Source organism: Anomaloglossus baeobatrachus, chromosome 1, assembly GCF_048569485.1.
Source record: "Anomaloglossus baeobatrachus isolate aAnoBae1 chromosome 1, aAnoBae1.hap1, whole genome shotgun sequence".
Taxonomy (NCBI): domain Eukaryota; kingdom Metazoa; phylum Chordata; class Amphibia; order Anura; family Aromobatidae; genus Anomaloglossus; species Anomaloglossus baeobatrachus.
The window spans coordinates 659239849-659261100 of record NC_134353.1 but is presented as its reverse complement, the minus strand read 5'-3'; the positions used below and the strand labels follow the sequence as shown (position 1 = coordinate 659261100).

General features: G+C 42.8%; 1 protein-coding gene across 2 annotated transcripts in view; it reads right to left on the bottom strand.

The window, feature by feature from the left end:
- The window catches only part of RHBDD3 (rhomboid domain containing 3), a 55431-nt gene that overhangs the window by 4541 nt on the left and 29638 nt on the right, over positions 1-21252 (bottom strand). For both annotated transcript variants that reach the window (XM_075319993.1, XM_075319992.1), the window contains 3 exons: positions 12636-13019; positions 7358-7523; positions 7013-7258 (listed from right to left, as the gene is read on the bottom strand). In XM_075319993.1, the coding sequence (XP_075176108.1) occupies positions 7013-7258; positions 7358-7523; positions 12636-13019 (796 nt within the window). The remainder of the gene's footprint in view (positions 1-7012; positions 7259-7357; positions 7524-12635; positions 13020-21252) is intronic.

Here is a 21252-nt window from a genome sequence, read left to right as displayed (position 1 = left end):
GGACGCAGGAGAGGTTTTCTTCAGATGACTCTTCCACGAAGGCCATTTTTCTGTAGGTGTCTCTGAACAGTAGAACAATGTAGCACAACTCCAGAGTCGGCTAAATCTTCCTGAAGGACTTTTGCAGTGAAGTGAAGGTTCTGATTTGCCACTCTAGCAATCCTACGAGCAGGTCTCACAGAAATTTTGCTTGGTTTTCCAGACCTTATCCTGACCTCCACTGTTTCTATAAGTGCCATTTCTGAATTACTTTTCAAACTGAGGAAAGGGCAACTTGAAAACGCTTTGCTATTTTCTTCTAGCTTTCTTCTGCTTTGTGGGCCTTCACCATTTTGATTTTCAGAGTGCTAGGCAGCTGCTTTGAAAAACCCATGGCTGTTGTTTTATTTGCACAAGGTTAGAGGAAGCTGGGTTTTTATAAAGCTGTGAAATTTGCATCACCTGCCCTTTCCTAACTATGATAATGAACAAGCCACAAACCTAACAGGCTAATTAAGGTCTGAAATGAGAGAACACAAATCTCCAAGGGTGTTTGCATTTGCCCAATTTCATTTTTGTAGTTTTTAAAATGTTAAAGATGAAAATATTTTTTTTTGTTCTTACCTAAAATATAAAGGAAATGTGTCATGTTTAACTTTATGCCTTTTAGAGATCATTTCATTTTCAACTTTACTGTTCACAATAACAGTAATTTTGACCAGTGGTGCTCATACTTCTGCAGAGCACTGTATATACTCTATGAGCCCCATATAGCCTCCTATATAGATAAGCCCCACATAGCCTCTTATATACATGAGTGCCACATAGCCACCTATATACTCTATGAACGCCACATAGCCTCCCATATAATCTATTAGCCCCACATAACCTTCTATATACATGAACCCCACATGGACTCCTATATACTCTGAGCCCCACATATAGCTTCCTATACCCATGAGCCCCAGATAGCCTCCTATATACTCTATGAGCCCTATATATGGCTCATAAAATATAACTGTATATACAGTGCTATGCAGAAGTTTAGTTTTAGGTAAGAACAAAAAACAATATTTTCATCTTTAACATTTTAAAATCTACAAAAATGAAAATGGGCCAATGCAAAAGTTTGAACACCCTTGGAGATTTGTGTGCTCAGATAACTTTGACTATCATTTCAGACCTTAAGTAGCCTGTTAGGAAAGGGCAGGTGATGCAAATTTCACAGCTTTATAAAAACCCAGCTTCCTCTAACCTTGTGCAAATAAAACAACAGCCATGGGTTTTTCAAAGCAGCTGCCTAGCACTCTGAAAATCAAAATGGTGAAGGCCCACAAAGCAGAAGAAAGCTAGAAGAAAATAGCAAAGAGTTTTCAAGTTGCCCCTTCCTCAGTTCGAAAAGTAATTCAGAAATGGCACTTACAGAAACAGTGGAGGTCAGGATAACGTCCTAACCAAAAAAATTAGCATCAGAAGTATACAAAATAACATCTAAACAAGACTGATGTATATTGGAAACAAGTCGTGTTAACTGATGAGGTTAAAATAGAACTCCTTGGCCACAATGATCAAACCAAATGTTTGGCAAAAAAAGGAGACAGAATGTCATGACAAGAACATCTCGCCAACCATTAAGCATGGGGGTGGATTAATCATGCTTTGGGTTGTGTTCTATCCAATGGCACTGGGAACATTTCACGGGTAGAGGGAAGAATGGATTCAATTAAAGTTTAACAAATTCTTCAAGCAAACATAACACCATCTGTAAAAAAGCTGAAGTTGAAAAGAGGATGACTTCTACAAATGGATAAGGATCCTAAACACAATTCAAAATCCACATTAGCCTATGTCAAAAGGTACAAGCTGAAGGTTTTACAATGGCCCTCACAGTCCCCTGATCTGAACATCATTGAAAATCTGTGGCTAGACCGCAAAAGAGCAGTACATGCAAGAGGACCCAGGAATCTTACAGAACAAGAAGACTTTTCCAAGGAAGAAAGCATGAAAATTCCTCAAACAAGAATTGAAAGACTCTTGGCTGGCTACAAAAAACATTTACAAGCTTTGATACTTGCCAAAGGGGGTGCTGCAGGGTACTAACCAAGCAGGGTTCCCAATATTTTGCATTGGCCAACTTTATTTTTGATGTGAATTTAAAAATGTAAAGAATATATATATATATACCGTATTTTTCGCTTTATAAGACGCACTTTTGTTCCCCCAAATTTTGGGGGAAAATAGGGGGTGCGTCTTATAATCCGAATATACGGGGGGGGGGTGTATATATATATATATACACACACTACAGAGTCCAGGGGAGGTGCGGGCAGCTCTGGAGCTCTGCTGGGGGACTTGTGAAAGCTGGGAGCAGCAGACTTTAATCTCCTGCACCCGCTCATATAATATGCACAGCTGCTGTCCACCACCATGGTGCTGAAAGTGCACCGCGGCGATAGGCTGGGGCAGCAGTGTATATTATATCTGCCTGCCCCTTCTTTGATTGCACATGCCCCCTCCCCCGTGTTAGCCATGTCCCCTATGCTGCTGCAAACAGTAAAATAATAAACTTTTTACTCACCTCCTCCAGCGTGTCTGCCAGGCCTCCCTCCTGCTGCTGTGATAAGTCACAAGAGATTTCACTCTGCCGTGCCGATCACATGACCGGCCGAGAACCAGGAAATGCAGGAGGCCGGAGATCAACCCCGAGGAGGGGGACACAGACAGGACAATGCTGGAGAAGGTAAGGAAAGTTTATTTTCCTAAAAGCAGCAGCATGGGGCGATATATAACACAGGGAGCTGTGTGCCAGCAATAGTGGGCCATGTGCCGCTACATGGGGCCGTGTGCCGCCACATGGGGCCATGTGCCAGCAATAGTGGGCCGTGTGCCGCCACATGGGGCCATGTGCCAGCAATAGTGGGCCGTGTGCCGCCACATGGGGCCGTGTGCCGCCACATGGGGCCGTGTGCCGCCACATGGGGCCGGGTGCCGCCACATGGGGCCATGTGCCAGCAATAGTGGGCTGTGTGCAGCCACATGGGGCCGTGTGCCACCACATGGGGCCATGTGCCAGCAATAGTGGGCTGTGTGCAGCCACATGGGGCCGTGTGCAGCCACATGGGGCCATGTGCCAGCAATAGTGGGCTGTGTGCAGCCACATGGGGCCGTGTGCCGCCACATGGGGCCGTGTGCCGCCACATGGGGCCATGTGCCAGCAATAGTGGGCCGTGTGCAGCCACATGGGGCCGTGTGCCGCCACATGGGGCCGTGTGCCGCCACATGGGGCCGTGTGCAGCCACATGGGGCCATGTGCCAGCAATAGTGGGCCGTGTGCAGCCACATGAGGCCATGTGCCAGCAATAGTGGGCCATGTGCCGCCACATGGGGCCGTGTGCCGCCACATGGGGCCGTATGCCGCCACATGGGGCCATGTGCCAGCAATAGTGTGCCGTGTGCAGCCACATGGGGCCGTGTGCAGCCACATGGGGCCGTGTGCAGCCACATGGGGCCGTGTGCAGCCACATGGGGCCGTGTGCCGCCACAGTGGGCCGTGTGCCGCCACAGTGGGCCGTGTGCCGCCACAGTGGGCCGTGTGCCAGCCACAGTGGGCCGTGTGCCAGCCATAGAGGATGTGTGCCAGGCATAGGGGACATGTGGCATCACTGGGCCATATCCAGATTCAGAGGGCTAATTTTAGGATGGGGGGGGCTATGAGGGACATATACCCTATATGATTTGTCAGACGGACACTGGCATTATAAGACGGACCCCATTTATTAAAAAATTCTCTATTCCTTCACCAAATTTGGGGGTGCGTCTTATAATCAGGTGCGTCTTATAAAGCGAAAAATACGGTATATATATATATATATATATATATATATATATATATATGTGTTATCCTTAACTTTATGGCTTTTACAGATAATGTCATCTTCAACTTGCTTAATTGTTCAAACTTGACCAGGGGTGCTTAAGCTTTTGCATGCCTATATATATATATATATATATATATATATATATATATATATATATATATATATATATATATATATATAAATATATATATTATAATATAATATAATATATATAATATATATATATATATATATATATATATATATATATATGCAAAAAATAACAGGCGATCAAAACATCACATCTGCTCGAGAATTATATAATTAAAAATGGCAGCTCAAGACCCAAATAGTAAGCCGTCACTGAGCCCCAGATCCTGAAAAATGGGAACTTAAGGCTATGTGCGCACACTGCATCTTTTTTTGACCATAAAGATGCAACATTTTTATCTTTGTGGTAACTACAAAGAGCAGTGTTTTTGTCCTAAAAAAACGCAGGAGTCCTCCACTTGTTAGGCCTCTACTGAAGTGTGCAGCGAGATCAGCGGTGACGTCACCGCTGATCTCGCTGCGCACTTCAGCCACGGCCTGATATGTGGTCACAAGTGGAGAACTCCAGCTGTCACCACACATCACCTGACTGAAGTCAATGCTGATCTCGCGTGGCCCACTTCAGCCGCAGCCTGATTTGTGGTAACAGGTGGAGGACTCCAGTCAAATGATGTGCGGTGATATCTGGAGTCCTCCACCTGTTACTGCAAATCTGGCCGCAAATGAAGTGAGCGCGAGATCAGTGGTGACTTTAGTCAGGTGATGTGTGGTGACAGCTGAAGTCACCGCTGATCCCGCGTGGCTCACTTTAATTGCAGCCTGATCCTCACAGCGTGCAGTAATGTTCTATGGCCGCCCACTGTGATTGTCAGATGTAGCAGAGCTGGGTGCATCGTGGGACCTCGTGTGGATTACGCCGGAACTAGAGGGGTGTTTTAGGAGGTTAATGAAGTAGTGAAAGAGGGGGCTTTTTTTGTGTTTTATTTCAAATAAAGAATTTTTTTGGTGATTGTGTCTATTTACTTTCACTTACAGCTTTGTGATGAGGGGGTGTCTCAATAACGCCTGACATCTCTAAGTTAGGACTTCGTGGCAGTTATGGGCTGCTACCATTAACTCCTTATTACCTTGGTTGCCACCGCCTCAGGGCAATCGGGATGAGCCGGGAAAAGTCCTGCGATTGTCGCATCTAATGGATGCGACAATTCTGGGCGACTACTAGCTGATATTTTAGGCTGGGGGGGGCTCCCAATAACGTGGGTCTCCCCAGCCTGAGAATACCACCTCTCAGCTGTGAAACTTTATCTTGGCTGGTTATCAAAATTGGGGGGACTGCACGTCGTTTTTTTTAATTTATTTATTTATTTAATTTACTGTACGATATAGACCGGTCCACCGGCATTTGTGATTAGCTGTAGTCAGACAGCTGTCACTCAGCATGGTGGCGGGTCTGCCTGCAACCAATCACAGCCACCGGTGAGCAAGGAAGGAGTGAATATGTTATGACCCTAATGAGCGGCCAGCTCTGGAAGATAAAAGAACTGCCGCAGCAGCAGTGTGACAGCCAACTGGTGATCGGTGAGCATGAAGTGCTTGCTCCTACTCCTTTGCGCCAGATTCTGCTCCCCATAGACTTTATATGGGGCGCAGTATCTGGCCAAATACCAGCGATCCATCTCCGTTGACCCGGAGTCTAGTCAGAAAAATGCACCAAAACGCATGTAAAATGTCAACTTGTGTTTTTCATTGCAGTTTTCTACACCTTATTGAATTCAATGGGTGAAAAACGCCAAAAGAATTGACATGCTGCATCTTTGTGGTCACCACAAAAACTCAGCCAAAAAAACCCTGCAATGTGCGGACAGCAAAAATGAAATCTCATAGACTTTACTGGGGAAGGAAATTCATGCAGTTTTGAGACCAAAACTGCACCCAAAAAATACGCAAAAACATGCAGCGTGCACCCATAGCCTAAAGGGCACTTTACACGCTGCGATATCGGTATCGATATTGCTAGCGAGCGTACCCGCCCCCGTCGGTTGTGCGTCACGGGCAAATCGCTGCCCGTGGCACACAACATCGCTTACACCCATCACACAGACTTACCTTCCCTGCGATGTTGCTGTGGTCGGCAAACCGCCTCTTTTCTAAGGGGGCGGTCCGTGCGGCGTCACAGCGACGTCACACGGCAGCTGTCCAATAGAAGCGGAGGGGCGGAGATGAGCAGGCTGCCTTCCTCATTGCCGGTGGACGCAGGTAAGGAGATATTCGTTGTTCATGCGGTGTCACACATAGCGATGTGTGATGCCGCAGGAATGACGAACAACCAGCGGCATGCACCACCAACGATATTATGAAAAGGAGTGATGTGTCAACGATCAACGATTTTTGCCGTTTTTGCGATCGTTGATCCTAGCTGTCACACACTGTGTCGCCGGATGTGCGTCACAAACACCGTGACCCCGACGATATATCGTTAGCGATGTCGCAGCGTGTAAAGCACCCTTAACGGGTCTCGGAAAATGGCAACAAAAGCGATACTTTTTTTTTTTTAACAAACTTCTGTTTTGTTTTTTTTCCAAAACTTAGATAAAAGTAAAACTATACCTGTTTGGTGTCTATGAACTCGTACAAACATGAGGCATCACACTGACATGTCAGTTTTACCATATAGTGAACATGGTAGATAAAAAAAAAAAACAATCGTGCAATTGCACTTTTTTTTGCAATTTCAAAGCAATATTTTTCCCATTTCCCAGTACACTATACGGTACAACTAATGATTTCTCATTCAAAAGTATAACTGGTCCCGCATGAAAACAAGCCCTCATATGGCAATATTGACGGAAAAATAAAAAAGATATGGATCTTGAAAGAAGGGGAAGAAAAAACAAAAACGAAAAATCACCAGGGAGGTGAATGGGTTAAAGCAATTCTCAGGATAACCACCTTATATATGTAATAGCATGCCATTTAGAAGAAAAGCCTGGCATCCCCGTAGTGAATCTCAGAAATGTATACAACTATTGGAAAGCCTGAGATTGTGGAATATGTGGTCATCAGATCTAGTGTTCTCTTTGTGGATTTATGGAAATATCGGTCATTTTATACATTCACTGTCTCACCTAAGTGCCGACACACTGGATTTGTTCAAGGTTGGCTCTTGCTTCAGCTTTTCCTGTTCCTCGTATTCCTTCAGAGAAGCCAGAATACCTGCTTCCAACATCTCCTCTTCTAAGGATACGCGATCTCCTACCCAAACAGGAGTCTCTCTGATATTACTAATATTTGAAGCTTCTACAGTTTCCCCAGGTATCGCCAAATCATTGAAGAGAACAGACTGATAGGCATCTGTATAGGAGAATGGAAGTCTGAGAAAGAATATTATAAGGTTAAAATAGGAAATTGCATTTGTGTAATTAATTTCGTGTATGAAGATGTAATGAAAGGTTAATGTATGTGTCACTTACCGCTCTTGTGCTGTGGAATTCCCATCATATAATAAAGAACTGTCCTCTTGAGCTGGGATAAACCGTGCCAGGTTAAAGGATGCCAGGCAGTTGCAGATGTGCACGCTATCAAGTGCCTGCCTTTTTGAAACTGACAGCTCTAGGCGGCGAAGTAATCCAGCACGAGCTGCAGACTAGCTGTAAGGAATATCTCCAACAATCTGACTTCTTAGACACCATAAGGAGTACTGCTACTACAATGTATACATACTGTATATGTACTGTGCATATACCAATATCAATATCATATACATACATATATATATATATATACATATTATATATATATATATATATATATATACATACACACACACAGTTGAAACCAGAAGTTTACATACACTACCTAAAAAGACACATATGCATGTTTTTCTCACTATCTGACATGAAATCAGAATAAACCTTTCCCGTTTTAGGTCAATTAGGAACCAAAATTATTTAGATTTGCCAAATGCCAGAATAATGGTAGTGAGAGAATGTTTTAAGGCATTTTTATTACTTTCTGCAAAGTAAAGAGTCTACATACAGTAAGGCTATGTGCGCACGTTGCGTAAATACATGCAGTTACGCTGCGCTTTGTAGCGCAGCGTAACTGCATGCGTCCTGCGTCCCCTGCACAGTCTATGGAGATTGTGCAGGGGCCGTGCGCACATGGCGTTTTAGAGCGCAGTGCTTCGGCTACTGCCGAAGCGCTGCGTAAAAAGAAGTGACATGTCACTTCTTCCATGCACTTTGCTGGCAGCTCCTGCTCTGTCTATGGGAGGAGCTGCAGGCAGAGCGCATGGAATCGGCTTCACTACGGACATTTCTGCAGCGATTTAAAGCGCACATGTGCTCTTCAGATCGCTGCAGAAATTTCTGCAGTGAACTGTACGCAACGTGTGCACATAGCTTACGAGTTCTATGCCTTTAAACAATACGGGACAGCCCATATGATGTTGTCATGTCTTTGGAAGCTTCTGATAGGTTTATTGGCAACATCTGAGTTAATTAGACACCTGTGGATGGATTTTACTGCACACCTGAAACACACTGCTTCTTTGTGTAGCATCATGGGAAAGTCAAAAGAAATCATCCAATCTCTCAGGTAGAAAATTGTTGACTTGCACAAGTCTGGTTCATCCTTGGGTGCAATTTCCAGATACCAGAAGGTGCCTTGTACATCTGTACAAACAGCCATACGCAAGTACAAACAAGATGGAAATGTCCAGACATCAAACCGCTCAGGAAAGAGACGATTTCTATGTACCAGAGATAAACATGCTTTGGTCAGACATGTGCATATCAACCCAAAAGCAAAAAGACCTTTTGAAGATGTTGGAGTAAGCCGGTAAGATTGTGTTATTATCCACAGTGAAACGAATACTGTATCAACATGGCCACTCTGCCAGAAAGAAGTCATTACTCAAAAAAAAGCCAGATTAATGTTTGCAAATTCACACAGGGTCAAACGCCTTAATTTTTGGAGACATGTCCTGTGGTCTGACGAAACTAAAATGGAACTGTTTGGCCATAATGACTATCTTTACATTTGGAGAACAAAGAAAGAAGCTTTGAAGCCGAATAACACCATCCCAACTGTGAAACACAGGGGTGGCAGCATCATGTTGTGGGATTGTTTTGCTGCAGAACTGGTGCACTTCACAAAATAGATGGCATCATGAGGATAGAAGATTGATTACGTGGCAATACTGAAGCAGCATCTCATGACATCAGCCAGGAACTTAAAGCTTGGACGGAAATGGGTCTTCCAAATGGACAATGACCAGAAGCATACTGCCAAACTGCTTACAAAGTGGCTTAAGGATAACAAAGTCAATGTTTTGGAGCGGCCATCACACAACCCTGATCTCCCTCCTATTGAAAATTTATGGGCAAAGTTGAAAAGGCAAGTGCGAGCAAGACGACCTACAAACATGGCTCAGTTACACCAGTTCTGTCAGGAGGAATGGGCCAAAACTACTACCAACTATTGTGAAAAGCTTGTGGAAGGAGATCCAAAACATTTGACCCAAGTCATACAGTTTAAGGGCAATTGTACCAAATGCTAATGAAATGTATGTAAATTTTTGATTTTGCAGAAAGTAATAAAAATTCCTTAAATCATTCTCTCTCTCATTATTCTGGCATTTGGCAAATATAAATAATTGTGGTTATTAATTGACCTAAAACGGGAAAAGCTTATTCTGATTTCATGTCACATAGTGAGAAAAACATGCATATGTGTCTTTTTAAATAATGTGTATGTAAACTTCTGGTTTCAACTGTATATACTCCTCAGCAATGAAACTGAAACACCAGGAAAGAAATGTCTTGAACTTATAGAATTTATAGGATCGATAGACATGGTAATGAAATGCAAATTATGAAACATGGGATCAAACTTTTCAAATCATCTTCAGTATTGTGTATGAACGCCATGTGCAGAAATACACACACTTTATTGCCATAAATCATTGGTCCAGTGGATCAACAATTGGTAGCCAAAGTAAGGATTAGATGTTTTGGCATGAATGGGAGCATTAATTGTGGTTAAATGTTTACACTTTCCATTTGTTCTTTCTCATCCCCAGTTGAATTTTATGGATATTTGCCTTTTTTCAACCATATCAACTATTAACTATGTCATGAGGTTATTAAACCTTTACAGGTCACCTGACAGAACCATATTGCATGTTAAAAGCATGGCCATAATGGCGCTGTTACACTGATAAAATTAATAGTGTTGGTGAAGAAATCTGCTTTGTGGTTGTTCTTTAATCAGTATTGAAATTATTGGCAGGGTCTTCAGATCCCGCTCCGGCCCCTCTGCCTGCCTGTATGACAAGTCACTGCTTTGTGAATGATTTGCTTTCTGTTTGAAAGTCCATCAGTAAGAATCAAGCCTTTAAAAAAAAAACATGAAAAGCGCTGCTTGAAAACTGCAGCAAAAACACATTGAATAAGAAGGAAAACACATAAAAAAAACCCGCAGTGAACGCGTAACAATTAGAGAAGATTGTTATTGCAATGAAGCAGTAGCTACAAGAGCAATGAAGACATCGCGCAGGGAAAGTGAGTGTACGTCGGAAAAAAGCCCTGACCTGCCGGGACAGAAGGACTGCCCATCAAATTGGGACAGTTGTTTTAATGTTCTGGATGGGCTATGTATTCCGAGCCAGGCTAATTATCAGAATAGCAGTATATCAGAACTACTTTGTCAGTGCATGTGCACACTACATCTTTTTAGGTGTATTCCAATTGAAATATGCCTGAAAAAGTACTTAGAAAATGGTAAAAGTAAATTACATAGTCACTGTAATCTCAAAACGAGCTGCTGTGCATACGTTCAGTTCAGTCTTTTGAGCTTTTTTCAACTGCTTCAGGATTTGAAAACTGTGAATCCGCTAAAAGAAGTGACCTGACCATTCTTCAGGTGGCTTTTGTTTGGAAACTGCTCACTAGTTTATTCAAGATTCAAGCATGTTTCGACTGAAATCTGATCCCAGGTCTCTTCTACATGTTCCCAATGTTAGTGCATACTGGTCGACTCACTTGGCTATGTATACAGTTTTTTCTTCAACTCTAACTACAAATGTCCAATTGGGTTGAAGTCTGGGGACTATGGAGGCCAATACAGCACCTCTACTTCATTGTCATTAAACCATTTTTTCACAAATCTCGACATTTGCTTCATTGTCCTGCTGGAACACTATGTTGTGTTTTTCATACCCATAGTACTCGAGTGTATAAAGTAACTCGACATGTGGGATACTCACTTATAGCTCAGCATTTACACCACTATCGATACTGGTCAAGTATCCAATGTTTTTGGCTGTGAAACAACCCAATATCATCAGGCTTCCTCTTCCGAATTTGACAGTTCCTTCAATTTCTGATCCGTTAGCCCCTTTTCCCTTATTTCTTCCAAACCCATTAGCACCCATGAGAGCCTAGTCTATTGACTTTCATCTCATTGCTCCCAATCACCCATTTCCAAACTTCTACAGTCCATTTTTCATAGTTATTTGGAAAATCGAGCCAACGCTTCTTCTGACAATATTACAGTCGAGACGTCTTCATCTTTTTTCAGGGCACGAATCCTGACTTATGTAACATGTTTTGCATGGATGTCTGCAATTTCACTATTAAAAAGCAAATTAGCCACCTCCACTGCCGTGTTTGTCTCTCCAGAACTGACAGACCTTGTGATGAGCCGACTTGTTGACTCCAATATTTTGCCTGGACGTCTACCTCTTGGGTTTCGAATAGATGGACGGACTCCATTTTAAATTATTCCAAGTGTCATGAAACTCACATGCACAAAATGCAGTTTGGCAATTGATGACATTTCTCGTTTTTCAGGAAATCTTCTTCATGGGTGCTCCTCGATTTAAACCAGTGACCTTTTGCTTGGGAATCCACCTAATAACACACTGAGCTATTAGGGAGTGTGAGATTTTGCCACCACCAGGAGCAAAACAGTAATAATGGAGTTACATGACAAGAATCTGCATAATTAATCATATGTTAAATAGCTGCAAGTAAAATATCTGTATGAGATACCAAGATGTTTGGCTATAGAATGATCGTAGTATCACATTTGAAGTTGTAGTGGATACTGAGATATGGAGCCTGAAGGTCAAAAGTTCAAAACATGTTACCAATTTGCTTGTCAGTATATATGCTTTAGAAAACGTATCACAAAGAGTTGACTGCGCTCCAGACTGACCCAAACCTGGAAAAGCAGTTGTGAGAAGCAACATAATCAGTATCATCTGATATCACCGCCGCACCAAAGAGACACAGCTCCACCCACCTTAGGGTGAGTTAATTGTATGATTAAATATAGTAGGGTAATTTTCAAGTTGATCATTTTATGAGGCCCGCGAATTATGGTAGAAATAATCCAAATGGCCCTTAGCAGAAAAAAGGTTTGCCACCCCTGATCAAAAAGGTGCCTTGTGCACGCACCCTTAATATGTTTTCTATAATGCAGCGCTAGCGATTCTGAAACTTATCTGACATGGCTTTTCAAAGCAAACAATACTCTGCAAATGTGAATTTTTATCTCTGAATCGAATTAGACATATTACTTTTGTATTTAGCTATATTTTGCATTTTAAGTTTAAAAACCCAACTTTTAGATAAAAGCTAGCTCCAGAGCCTATAATGCACGCGACACGTACACACACACACACACACACACACACACACACACACACAAACCCACATACACACACACCACATAAAAGGATACTGGCCAGTCCACTCATTATTCCACTTATATGAAATAGAAGTGAAGATTCTGGACAAAGTAGCTGAGTGATCAATACGATTCCATAAGGTAACATAAACGTCATTTTTTTGCCAAGTCTCCATGTGACAGGTTTGTGCTTAGCCACCAATAGTGACAACTGAGTGGCAAGGTATCCTGAAGCAGGCACAGCTTGCAGAGGCAGCAAGAAGGAGATCAGAAGGTAAAGAACGGCAGAGCACAATGTGCACAGGCAGGACAACTGCAGAAAGTAAAAGGTGCCAAGACTTTCCTCCATCCTCCAGAACAGAAGTGGGAAGAGAACCAATGATAATATAATCTGCCGATTGTCAGTGGCACAAAGTGTATGTGTGAATAGTCGATGCCCTAAAAAAGATAATACTTAATATAATTATATTTAAATAAGCAGTTAAGCATTCCTGTACCACCACCTGATTTATATCACACTTGCTTTGTACCTCTAATATGCAGAGGTGTATCTAGGCTTTCCAGCAGCCAGGGCAAGAATTCATTTTGGTGCCCCCCCACCAAGCAGTTTTGGTGGTCGTCATGTGACCAATCCTTCATATGTGATTTGCATACTGACAGTCACGAGATGACGAGCTTCTCTTAATAATTCTCTCAATGTTCAATGAGAAACGTAGAAAGAAAAGCCAGTTGTCAGATGCAAGTATGAAAATCACATATGAGTGGAGCAGCCATGTGGTGACTGCTGGATCTAGCAAGCAGAGCTGAATCCCGACACTGAGTATATTACACGCTGTTAGAACTGAGGATACTACACAGCTTAGTTTTATAATTAAAGGAGTTGTCCAGGTTTAAGATGAAAGTCTGCAGTGACTCTATTCATGACTTCAGGCTTCTGAAATCTTACAACGCATGCTCTGCACAATTTTAGGATTCTCCGGTACCAGTGGAGAGAGTGGACGATTATATGAGCACAAGTATGAGATTTGTATACTTCTGGCCACATTCTGGTTTGATGTGTCCGGCCTTAGTCAATTCATTTTCATTGAGCGAGGCCATACATGTTTGTTCAGCACGTGACCACATCAATGTAAATCGCATACTTACAGCTTCGTAACCTTCCACTCTCAGCGCCAACACCAGAGGATCCTGACAGCGTGCAGTGTGCGCACTGTGAAAATTCAGAAGTCTGCAGTCACATAGAGTGACACAGAGTGACTGCAGGCTCATCACAAACTTGGACAACCCCTTTAATGTTCCTAACAACATAAATAAAAACATAGTAACCCTTAACTTGTCAGACGGCACAAGACTTTATTAAAGAGATTGTCCAATACTTTAACATTGATGGCTTTTCCTTAGTATAGATCACCAATGTCCGATTGGTCAGGGTCCGGCACCTGGCACGCCAGCCAATCACCTGTTCTAGGTGCCGTGCCGGTGGTGGCAGGTGGCCGGAAGTGCTCAGTTCTGGATCTGCTCCGTCTTCTGATAGTGGCAGCAGCCTCCTATTAAAATCAATGAGGCGGATGTGAAGTACCCGGCCATGGACACAATCAGAACATGGAGCAGATTCAGAAATAAACCTTTCCGGCCACCTGCTCCAAGAACAGCTGATCAGTGGGGGTCCCATTGCTCTCATATCAGAAGCAATGCGCAAATGCCAACAAGGCCTAATGATGGGACATAGTCAGTATCACAAATACACATTTACATTCAGGTACCTTAATGATGACGTTGTCTCTGAATCGTTTCTATTTTTCATCGTCACATTCACAGCTCATCTCTGCAGATTTTCATCTTCTCCGTTCTTCTGCAGCACACTCCAACACGATGCCCCTAAAAATAGCAGAATAATTATAATACTTCTGTTTAAAAATATCTGCCCTACACTGTGCCCCAGAATAAATAATAGCCCCTCACTGTGTTCTCTGCACACAATATGATCCACACACTGTCCATCTTATGGTACGTGCTCTTCACACTGCCCTCTCCTTTCCATACTGAGCCCACTCTTCACACTGTGTACCCCTATACTGCCCAGTCTTTATACTGTGCTGTCTCATCACACACCCATCCTCACTATGGCCTCATACTGTACCCACAAGCTATTCCCTCTCCATACCACCCCACCCAGTCTCTATTCTGTGCCCCCTTACATTTTTCTCATCCCTTACTGTCTCCTCACTACCTCCTGTGTGTCCATACTGTATACTGTATTTTCCCCCTCACTTCCCTTACCATGTCGCTCTTTATTCTGTGTCCTCAAAATTTCTTTCCCGTTTGCTCCCCTTACTATGTCCATGTACATTGTCCATGTACATTCTCCCAAACGCTCCACATACTATGTCTGTATACATTCCCCCATCGCACCCTTTACTATGTCTGTATACATCACCTCTCACTCTCTCTCCCTATACATCACCCCTCACCCTCACTCTCTATACTATGACATTATGCATCACCCCTCACCCCCACTACTTATACTATGTCTGTATAGATCACCCCTCACTCCCTATACTATGTCTGTATAGATCACCCCTCACTCCCTATACTATGTCTGTATACATCACCCCTGACCCTCTCTTCCTATACTATGTCTGTATAAATCACCCCTCACCCTCTCTCCCTATACTATGTCTGTATACCTCACGCTATACTATGTCTGTATACATCACTCATCACCCTCTCTCCCTATACTATGTTTGTATACATCACCCCTCATCCTCTCTCTCCCAATAATGTGTCCAAAGCTAGTTCCCTTTCCTCACCCTCTCTCCCCAATCTGTGTATATAAATACTGCCCTCTCCCCACCCTCTGTCCCAACATAGTGTGTCCATAGATCTCTCACCCCAAAATGTTCTTTTTCGGTGGTGTCTTCAGCTTCACTGGAGCACTTATCACCAACGCTCTCTGCCGCCTCTGCACTGCGGCCCTGACTTCCGGGTCAGCAGTGTGATCAGCTGACCTGATCACACTACAGCCATTGCTCTGACCTGGAAGTCAGCACCGGCGCTCACTGCTTCAATTGTCCTCGCATCTGACAGATACAAGGACAATTGATCAGTGGGAGCCGCGCTGCACTTCCTTGACAGCCGGGACTCAAAATAGCCTACGGCCACTACAGGGATGACAACACACTGCCGCCGAGGAGACTTAGACCGCCGCATCAGGCGGCTCAACAGCGTGCCCCTGACAGCTGCGCCCGGGGCAGATGCCTCACCAGCACCCCCTAGATACGCCTCTGTATTATGCATAGTGTACTTCCTTTTTGCTTCTATTCAGCCTTCATTTTGATCCCCACATTTTAACCTGCAATTTATTTCTTTATGCCCTTCTATAAATCCCATGAGGACATTGTCACATGGCATTAGAGCTAGAAACATGTCTGCCTGCTGTGGTAACAGTTAATAAAATATCAGTATACAGATAGGAGATTGAAATATTATTGTCTTCATTATAACTGTGACAGAAATCGTAATCAACTTCAGTATATGTGATAGCAGTTACTTTCACTCCTGTGTTCATGCAGTTTCAACATACACAACCTACTGGTGAATGAGATTATTATTATTTATTATTATTTATAATTATAGCGCCATTTATTCCATGGCGCTTTACAGTGAAAAAGGGTATACATACAACAATCATTAACAGTACATAACAGACTGGTATAGGAGGAGAGAGGACCCTGCCCGCGAGGGCTCACAGTCTATAGGGAATGGGTGATGGTACAATAGGTAAGGACAGAGCTGGTTGCGCAGTGGTGTACTGAAATGAGATGATGACATTTGAGAAAAAAATAAAAACAAAAGTTCATGATGTTCTGAACAACCTCCCTGCCAAGTTCCTTTAACAAGTATGTGCAAGTGTAACTAAAAAAATGATGCTTTGATGCTGGCCATTGATGACGTGATCATAGAAAAGCCTTTTAAGGAATACAGAGCTGCTACCAAGTTAGGCCAGCTTGTACAAGCTGTAAATGATCCCCGTCTCTCTGCAAGGAAATAATTGGTAAATAATCTACACATAGTGTACAAGCCATGCCCCTGGATGACATTTACAAACAATAAAAGATTGTCCACAAACCACCATTACTCTTAATAAATTTTCCAAAATGTACATTATTGACGTTTTTTACAATCCCTCTAAATCCCGTCATTCGTGTTTGAAGATACAAAAATGAGGTATACTTCTTTCTTGTGTGAAGCTCTACTTCAAAGAGGGCAATGGTTTTTAAAGTCTATGGACACATTTTTATTGTTCATTTACTTTCTAAACCAAAAAGTAAGCAATTTTATCTATCGCCTTTATAAATGATTTCCAATAATTTTGCACATGTAAAGTCTATGATACTTCTATATATAGAAAGCTGTCCTGCTGCTTCTCTGAGAGCACACTTTTCCGTATTGTGTTGTCTTGCTCTGCCCCACACTTGTCTTAGTGTTGGTCTTTGTTCACAAAGTTATTCCAGTTTTCAAAAATTAGATTTTCAAGAAACGATAACTCTTTTTTGGATCCTTTGGAGGAGTTTTCCTTTTTCTGAAATGTTTTTGAACAGATTTTGAAGCATTTTGGAAGAGTTTTTTTGTTTTCTTTTTTGCATCGTTTTGATTTGGCAATGACAAGTTTGGAGCAAATTGAACTCATATAGTAATGGACACTTTTTTTTTTTTTTCCAGGTGGCTGGTTTTCAAAATCTCATAAGGGGGGGGGATTGGAGGGATAGTGTTTATAAGTAATGTTTGTAACAAGTTATGAAGGAATGCTGAAGGGGGGTAGCGGAGACTGAATAATGGAAATATACACTGACGAAGAAGGGGAAGGAGCAAATTTGATGACAGTGACAAATATTTGATTGATAAATTGTAGAGACAATGTTATTTGCTATTTTGATTTGTTGACCCTTATTTTCTTCATTCTGTACCCTATTTTATCATTACAAGAAAAGAAATAAAAATTTGGTTTAAAAAAAAAATCTCATTAAAAAAAAAAGCGCAAAACACAACTCATTTGAACAACAAAGTGGATTTCCCATGGAAATAAATAGGAAGATTTTTGCAAATTACTTGTGTACGTACTAGGGACCTCTACAGGTCGCTGGTTAAGTACACGCAGGCATGGCTGACAGGACTCAAGGCTCCTCTTGCCTGGACAGTCCATCTGCATTTTGGGTGTTGGCTCCAGGTTCTTTACTGTATGATGAAGATGTAGGGTTGAATGTTCGGGTCCAGTTTGTATCCTCCTTCACTTAAACACTGCTTCCTGCACCCACAAATCGGCATTGTATATCTCCCACATCATTGCAGGAAGGCCGCTCATCACACCGATTATGCATTGTTTTGCCCCAAAGCCATAATCCAGGGTCACACTCGCTCTTGGAATGTATCTTTGAGTACCTCCAGCCAATTCAATGGCAATTCCTGGTCCCTTTTGCATTGCTTCTGGTTGAATTACTCGGGGATCTGCTATGGTGAGAAAAGCCCCAGTGTCACGAAAGCCAACAACTTTTTGGCCATCCAGCACGACCTCCTGTAGATGTTTATGCTGAAGATCATAAGAACGCGTGGCTGTGGCTCGCACTCCATAGACTCCTGGTAGGGAAGTCAAGATATCAGGGTCACTTGGCAAATCATCAGGGCCTGAATCCAGCTCTTCTCCTGCTGAAGATGTCTGTAGATAATGGACAGGCAAAGGTGGTCTGCAGCTGTTCTGCCTCTGAACACCTGGACAGTGAGCTTGCAGATGACCAGGCTGCCCACATTGATAACATCTGCGCTGCGTCTCACTGCGTCCAGTTTGCCTTCTGGAGAAGTAGGTAGGAGACCTTGGTGACTGATAGGGAGGTGCAGGTGCTGGAGGTTGTTGTCAATTTGGAGGATGACTCCACTGGATAGATGGGCATGTGGCCCGCAGATGTCCGGGATGCCCACAGCTATAACATCTCCGCTCTTCTACTTTCTCTCCTCGTCGTATTCCAAAAAATGTGGTAGAAACAACTGGAGGCACGTACACACGGGTATCCACATGAGGTGGTGATCTAGGTCGAGGAACATTGGACACTGAAGGACAAGGAACCTCTGGTGTTGGGGAGCTGGTCATTTTTGCTCCCTCTGCTAGCAGCTTCTTCCATTGAGGCTTGATAGTGAGCACCTCATCAGCTAGAGCAGCAGCTTGTTCCATTGTCTCTGGTCTCCTCTCACGCACCCATTCCCGAATCTCAGTAGGGCACTTGGCATAAAACTGTTCTTTTAGGATGACCTGGATGAACGTCTCCAAAGTTAAGGCTCCCTCTCCCTCCAGCCAGCGATGGCATACTTGTTTCAGTCTGTGGGCAAACATCTTGAAAGACACTTCTCCATCACAGGCTAATGTACGGAACTTAGTCCTATAAGCAGGGCTGTGGAGTCGGAGTCGGAGTCGTGGAGTCGGAGTCGGAGTCGGAGCTCATTTTGGTGGAGTCGGAGTCGGAGTCGGAGTCGGTATAAAATGCACCGACTCCGACTCCTAAAATATATAATAAATTGGGGACAGGAGTGCAATGCAGAATGTGCTGAATATTTTACTAAATAACAACATTTAGTATAATGCTTATATTTAAGTGAAAAATTTATTGTAGTACAATGTGAACATCAGACATTTAATTGTTTTTATGATACAATAATCAAGATATTTGGATAGAACATAAAATATTTATTGGAATACAACTTTAGAACACAAAAAAACTAATAAATTGTAAATATGTAATATATATAATATATATATATATACAGTGTATATACACACACACAAGATATATATGTAATCTACTGTATATTACATAGTGTATTACATATTTACAATTTATTACAGTTTTTTGTGTTCTAAAGTTGTATTCCAATAAATATATTTTATGTTCTATCCAAATATCTTGATTATTGTATCATAAAAATTATTAAATGTCTGATGTTCACATACACATATTCATGTACTACAATAAATTTTTCACCTAACTATAAGCAATATATGTAGGAGTCGGAGTCGGAGCCGGAGTCGGAGTCGGAGCCGGAGTCGGAGTCGGTGCAAGAGAATTTGAGGAGTCGGAGTCGGAGTCGGAGTCGAAGGTTTGGCTTACCGACTCCACAGCCCTGCCTATAAGTATCTGGGGTCACGGCATAATGTTCCAGAATGGTCTGTTTTATCTCCCCATACTCACAATTCCACTGAGGGTCCATAGCTCTATAGGCGTCGGCAGCTCCACCCTCCAAGAGGCCCACCAGGTGTCTGACTCGCTTTCTTTCTGGGACTTCCATTAATCGGCACTGATGCTCAAAGTCCTGAAAGAAGCCCTCAATCTCACCTGCAGCTTCATTAAATGGCTTAAAGTCCTTGCGGGACACTCTGGAGAATTCCCTCATAGTTGGTGCTGTGGTTACAGTTTGTCTGGAGCCTCTAGCTGCTTCCACAGCAAATCTCCTCTCCAGCAATGCCCTCTCCTTAGCTCCGCGAATAGCCTCCCTCTTATCTTCTATGGGTCTTCAGCGTGATTTTTCCCAGGGGTCTGTCTATATTTGGAGGAAGAGTCCCTCTGGTTCACCTCGAGCTGTCCGCGCCTCCTCATTTTCATCTATGTCCTCCATGAGTGACCATTCTGAAGTATCCTCTTTGCCATCTACAACTCGATCTGGCATGACTTTTGGGAAGCCTAGAGACAAGACGTTTTTGAGTAATCAGAATATATATAAGTCTACAGGATATAAGCATACCAACAAGGTGATTAATCTAAGTACACATATCCTGTCTCCTTCTGATCTATCACTTTTAGAAAAAGGCTTCTCTTTTTCACCTACTGCCAGGTTTGACAAATTTTTGGCTATTAAGGATCTCCATCTTTTTGCTCGGTCTTTAATTTTTAAAAAACTTTTTTTTATCCTAATTTGAATGATCTCTTCCCCACAGAGGAGGAACAGATAGCTCTACGTGACCTGGAGGAGCTCGCCATAGATCACAATACGGCTGAAGGAGGTAAGATTCCTCCTTCTATACGTTCTCGTTCTAAGAAGTTCCCCCCTTTGTCTACTTGCACCAATGTTGACCTCTTTGTACAACTGGTTTCCAAAGAGTTTGAGAATATTCCATCTTCTATTACTTCGGATAATCTTACTTGGCAGGAACGGGTGAGGCTACGGGAACTGCAGGCTCTGCCTGATGTTGTGATGAAGCCGGCGGATAAAGGAGGGAACGTTGTTGTCTGGCCGCGAGAACTTTATGAAAAAGAAGTGTATAGACAATTGCGGGATAAAGTCTGTTACAAGAAATTAACCTTTAATCCCCTATCTGCGTACACCATTCAATTACAAAAGATTCTCAAAGCGGCATTAGACAACAACGTTGTCACCAAAGAGCTGGCTTCTGCGCTTCAGATGGCTGAGCCTGTGGTTCCCACGCTATACCTCCTGCCTAAGATACATAAAGATGTCAACTTTCCACCTGGGAGACCAATTGTGTCTGGTAGAGGGAATTTCTTAGAACATGTGAATCGATGGATTGACTCCAAATTACAACCCTTGGTTGAGGGATTGCCTTCCTTCACTAAGGACACTAGTGAGTTTTTAAGGAAGGTTGATGGACTGTGTGTGGGTAATGATGCTT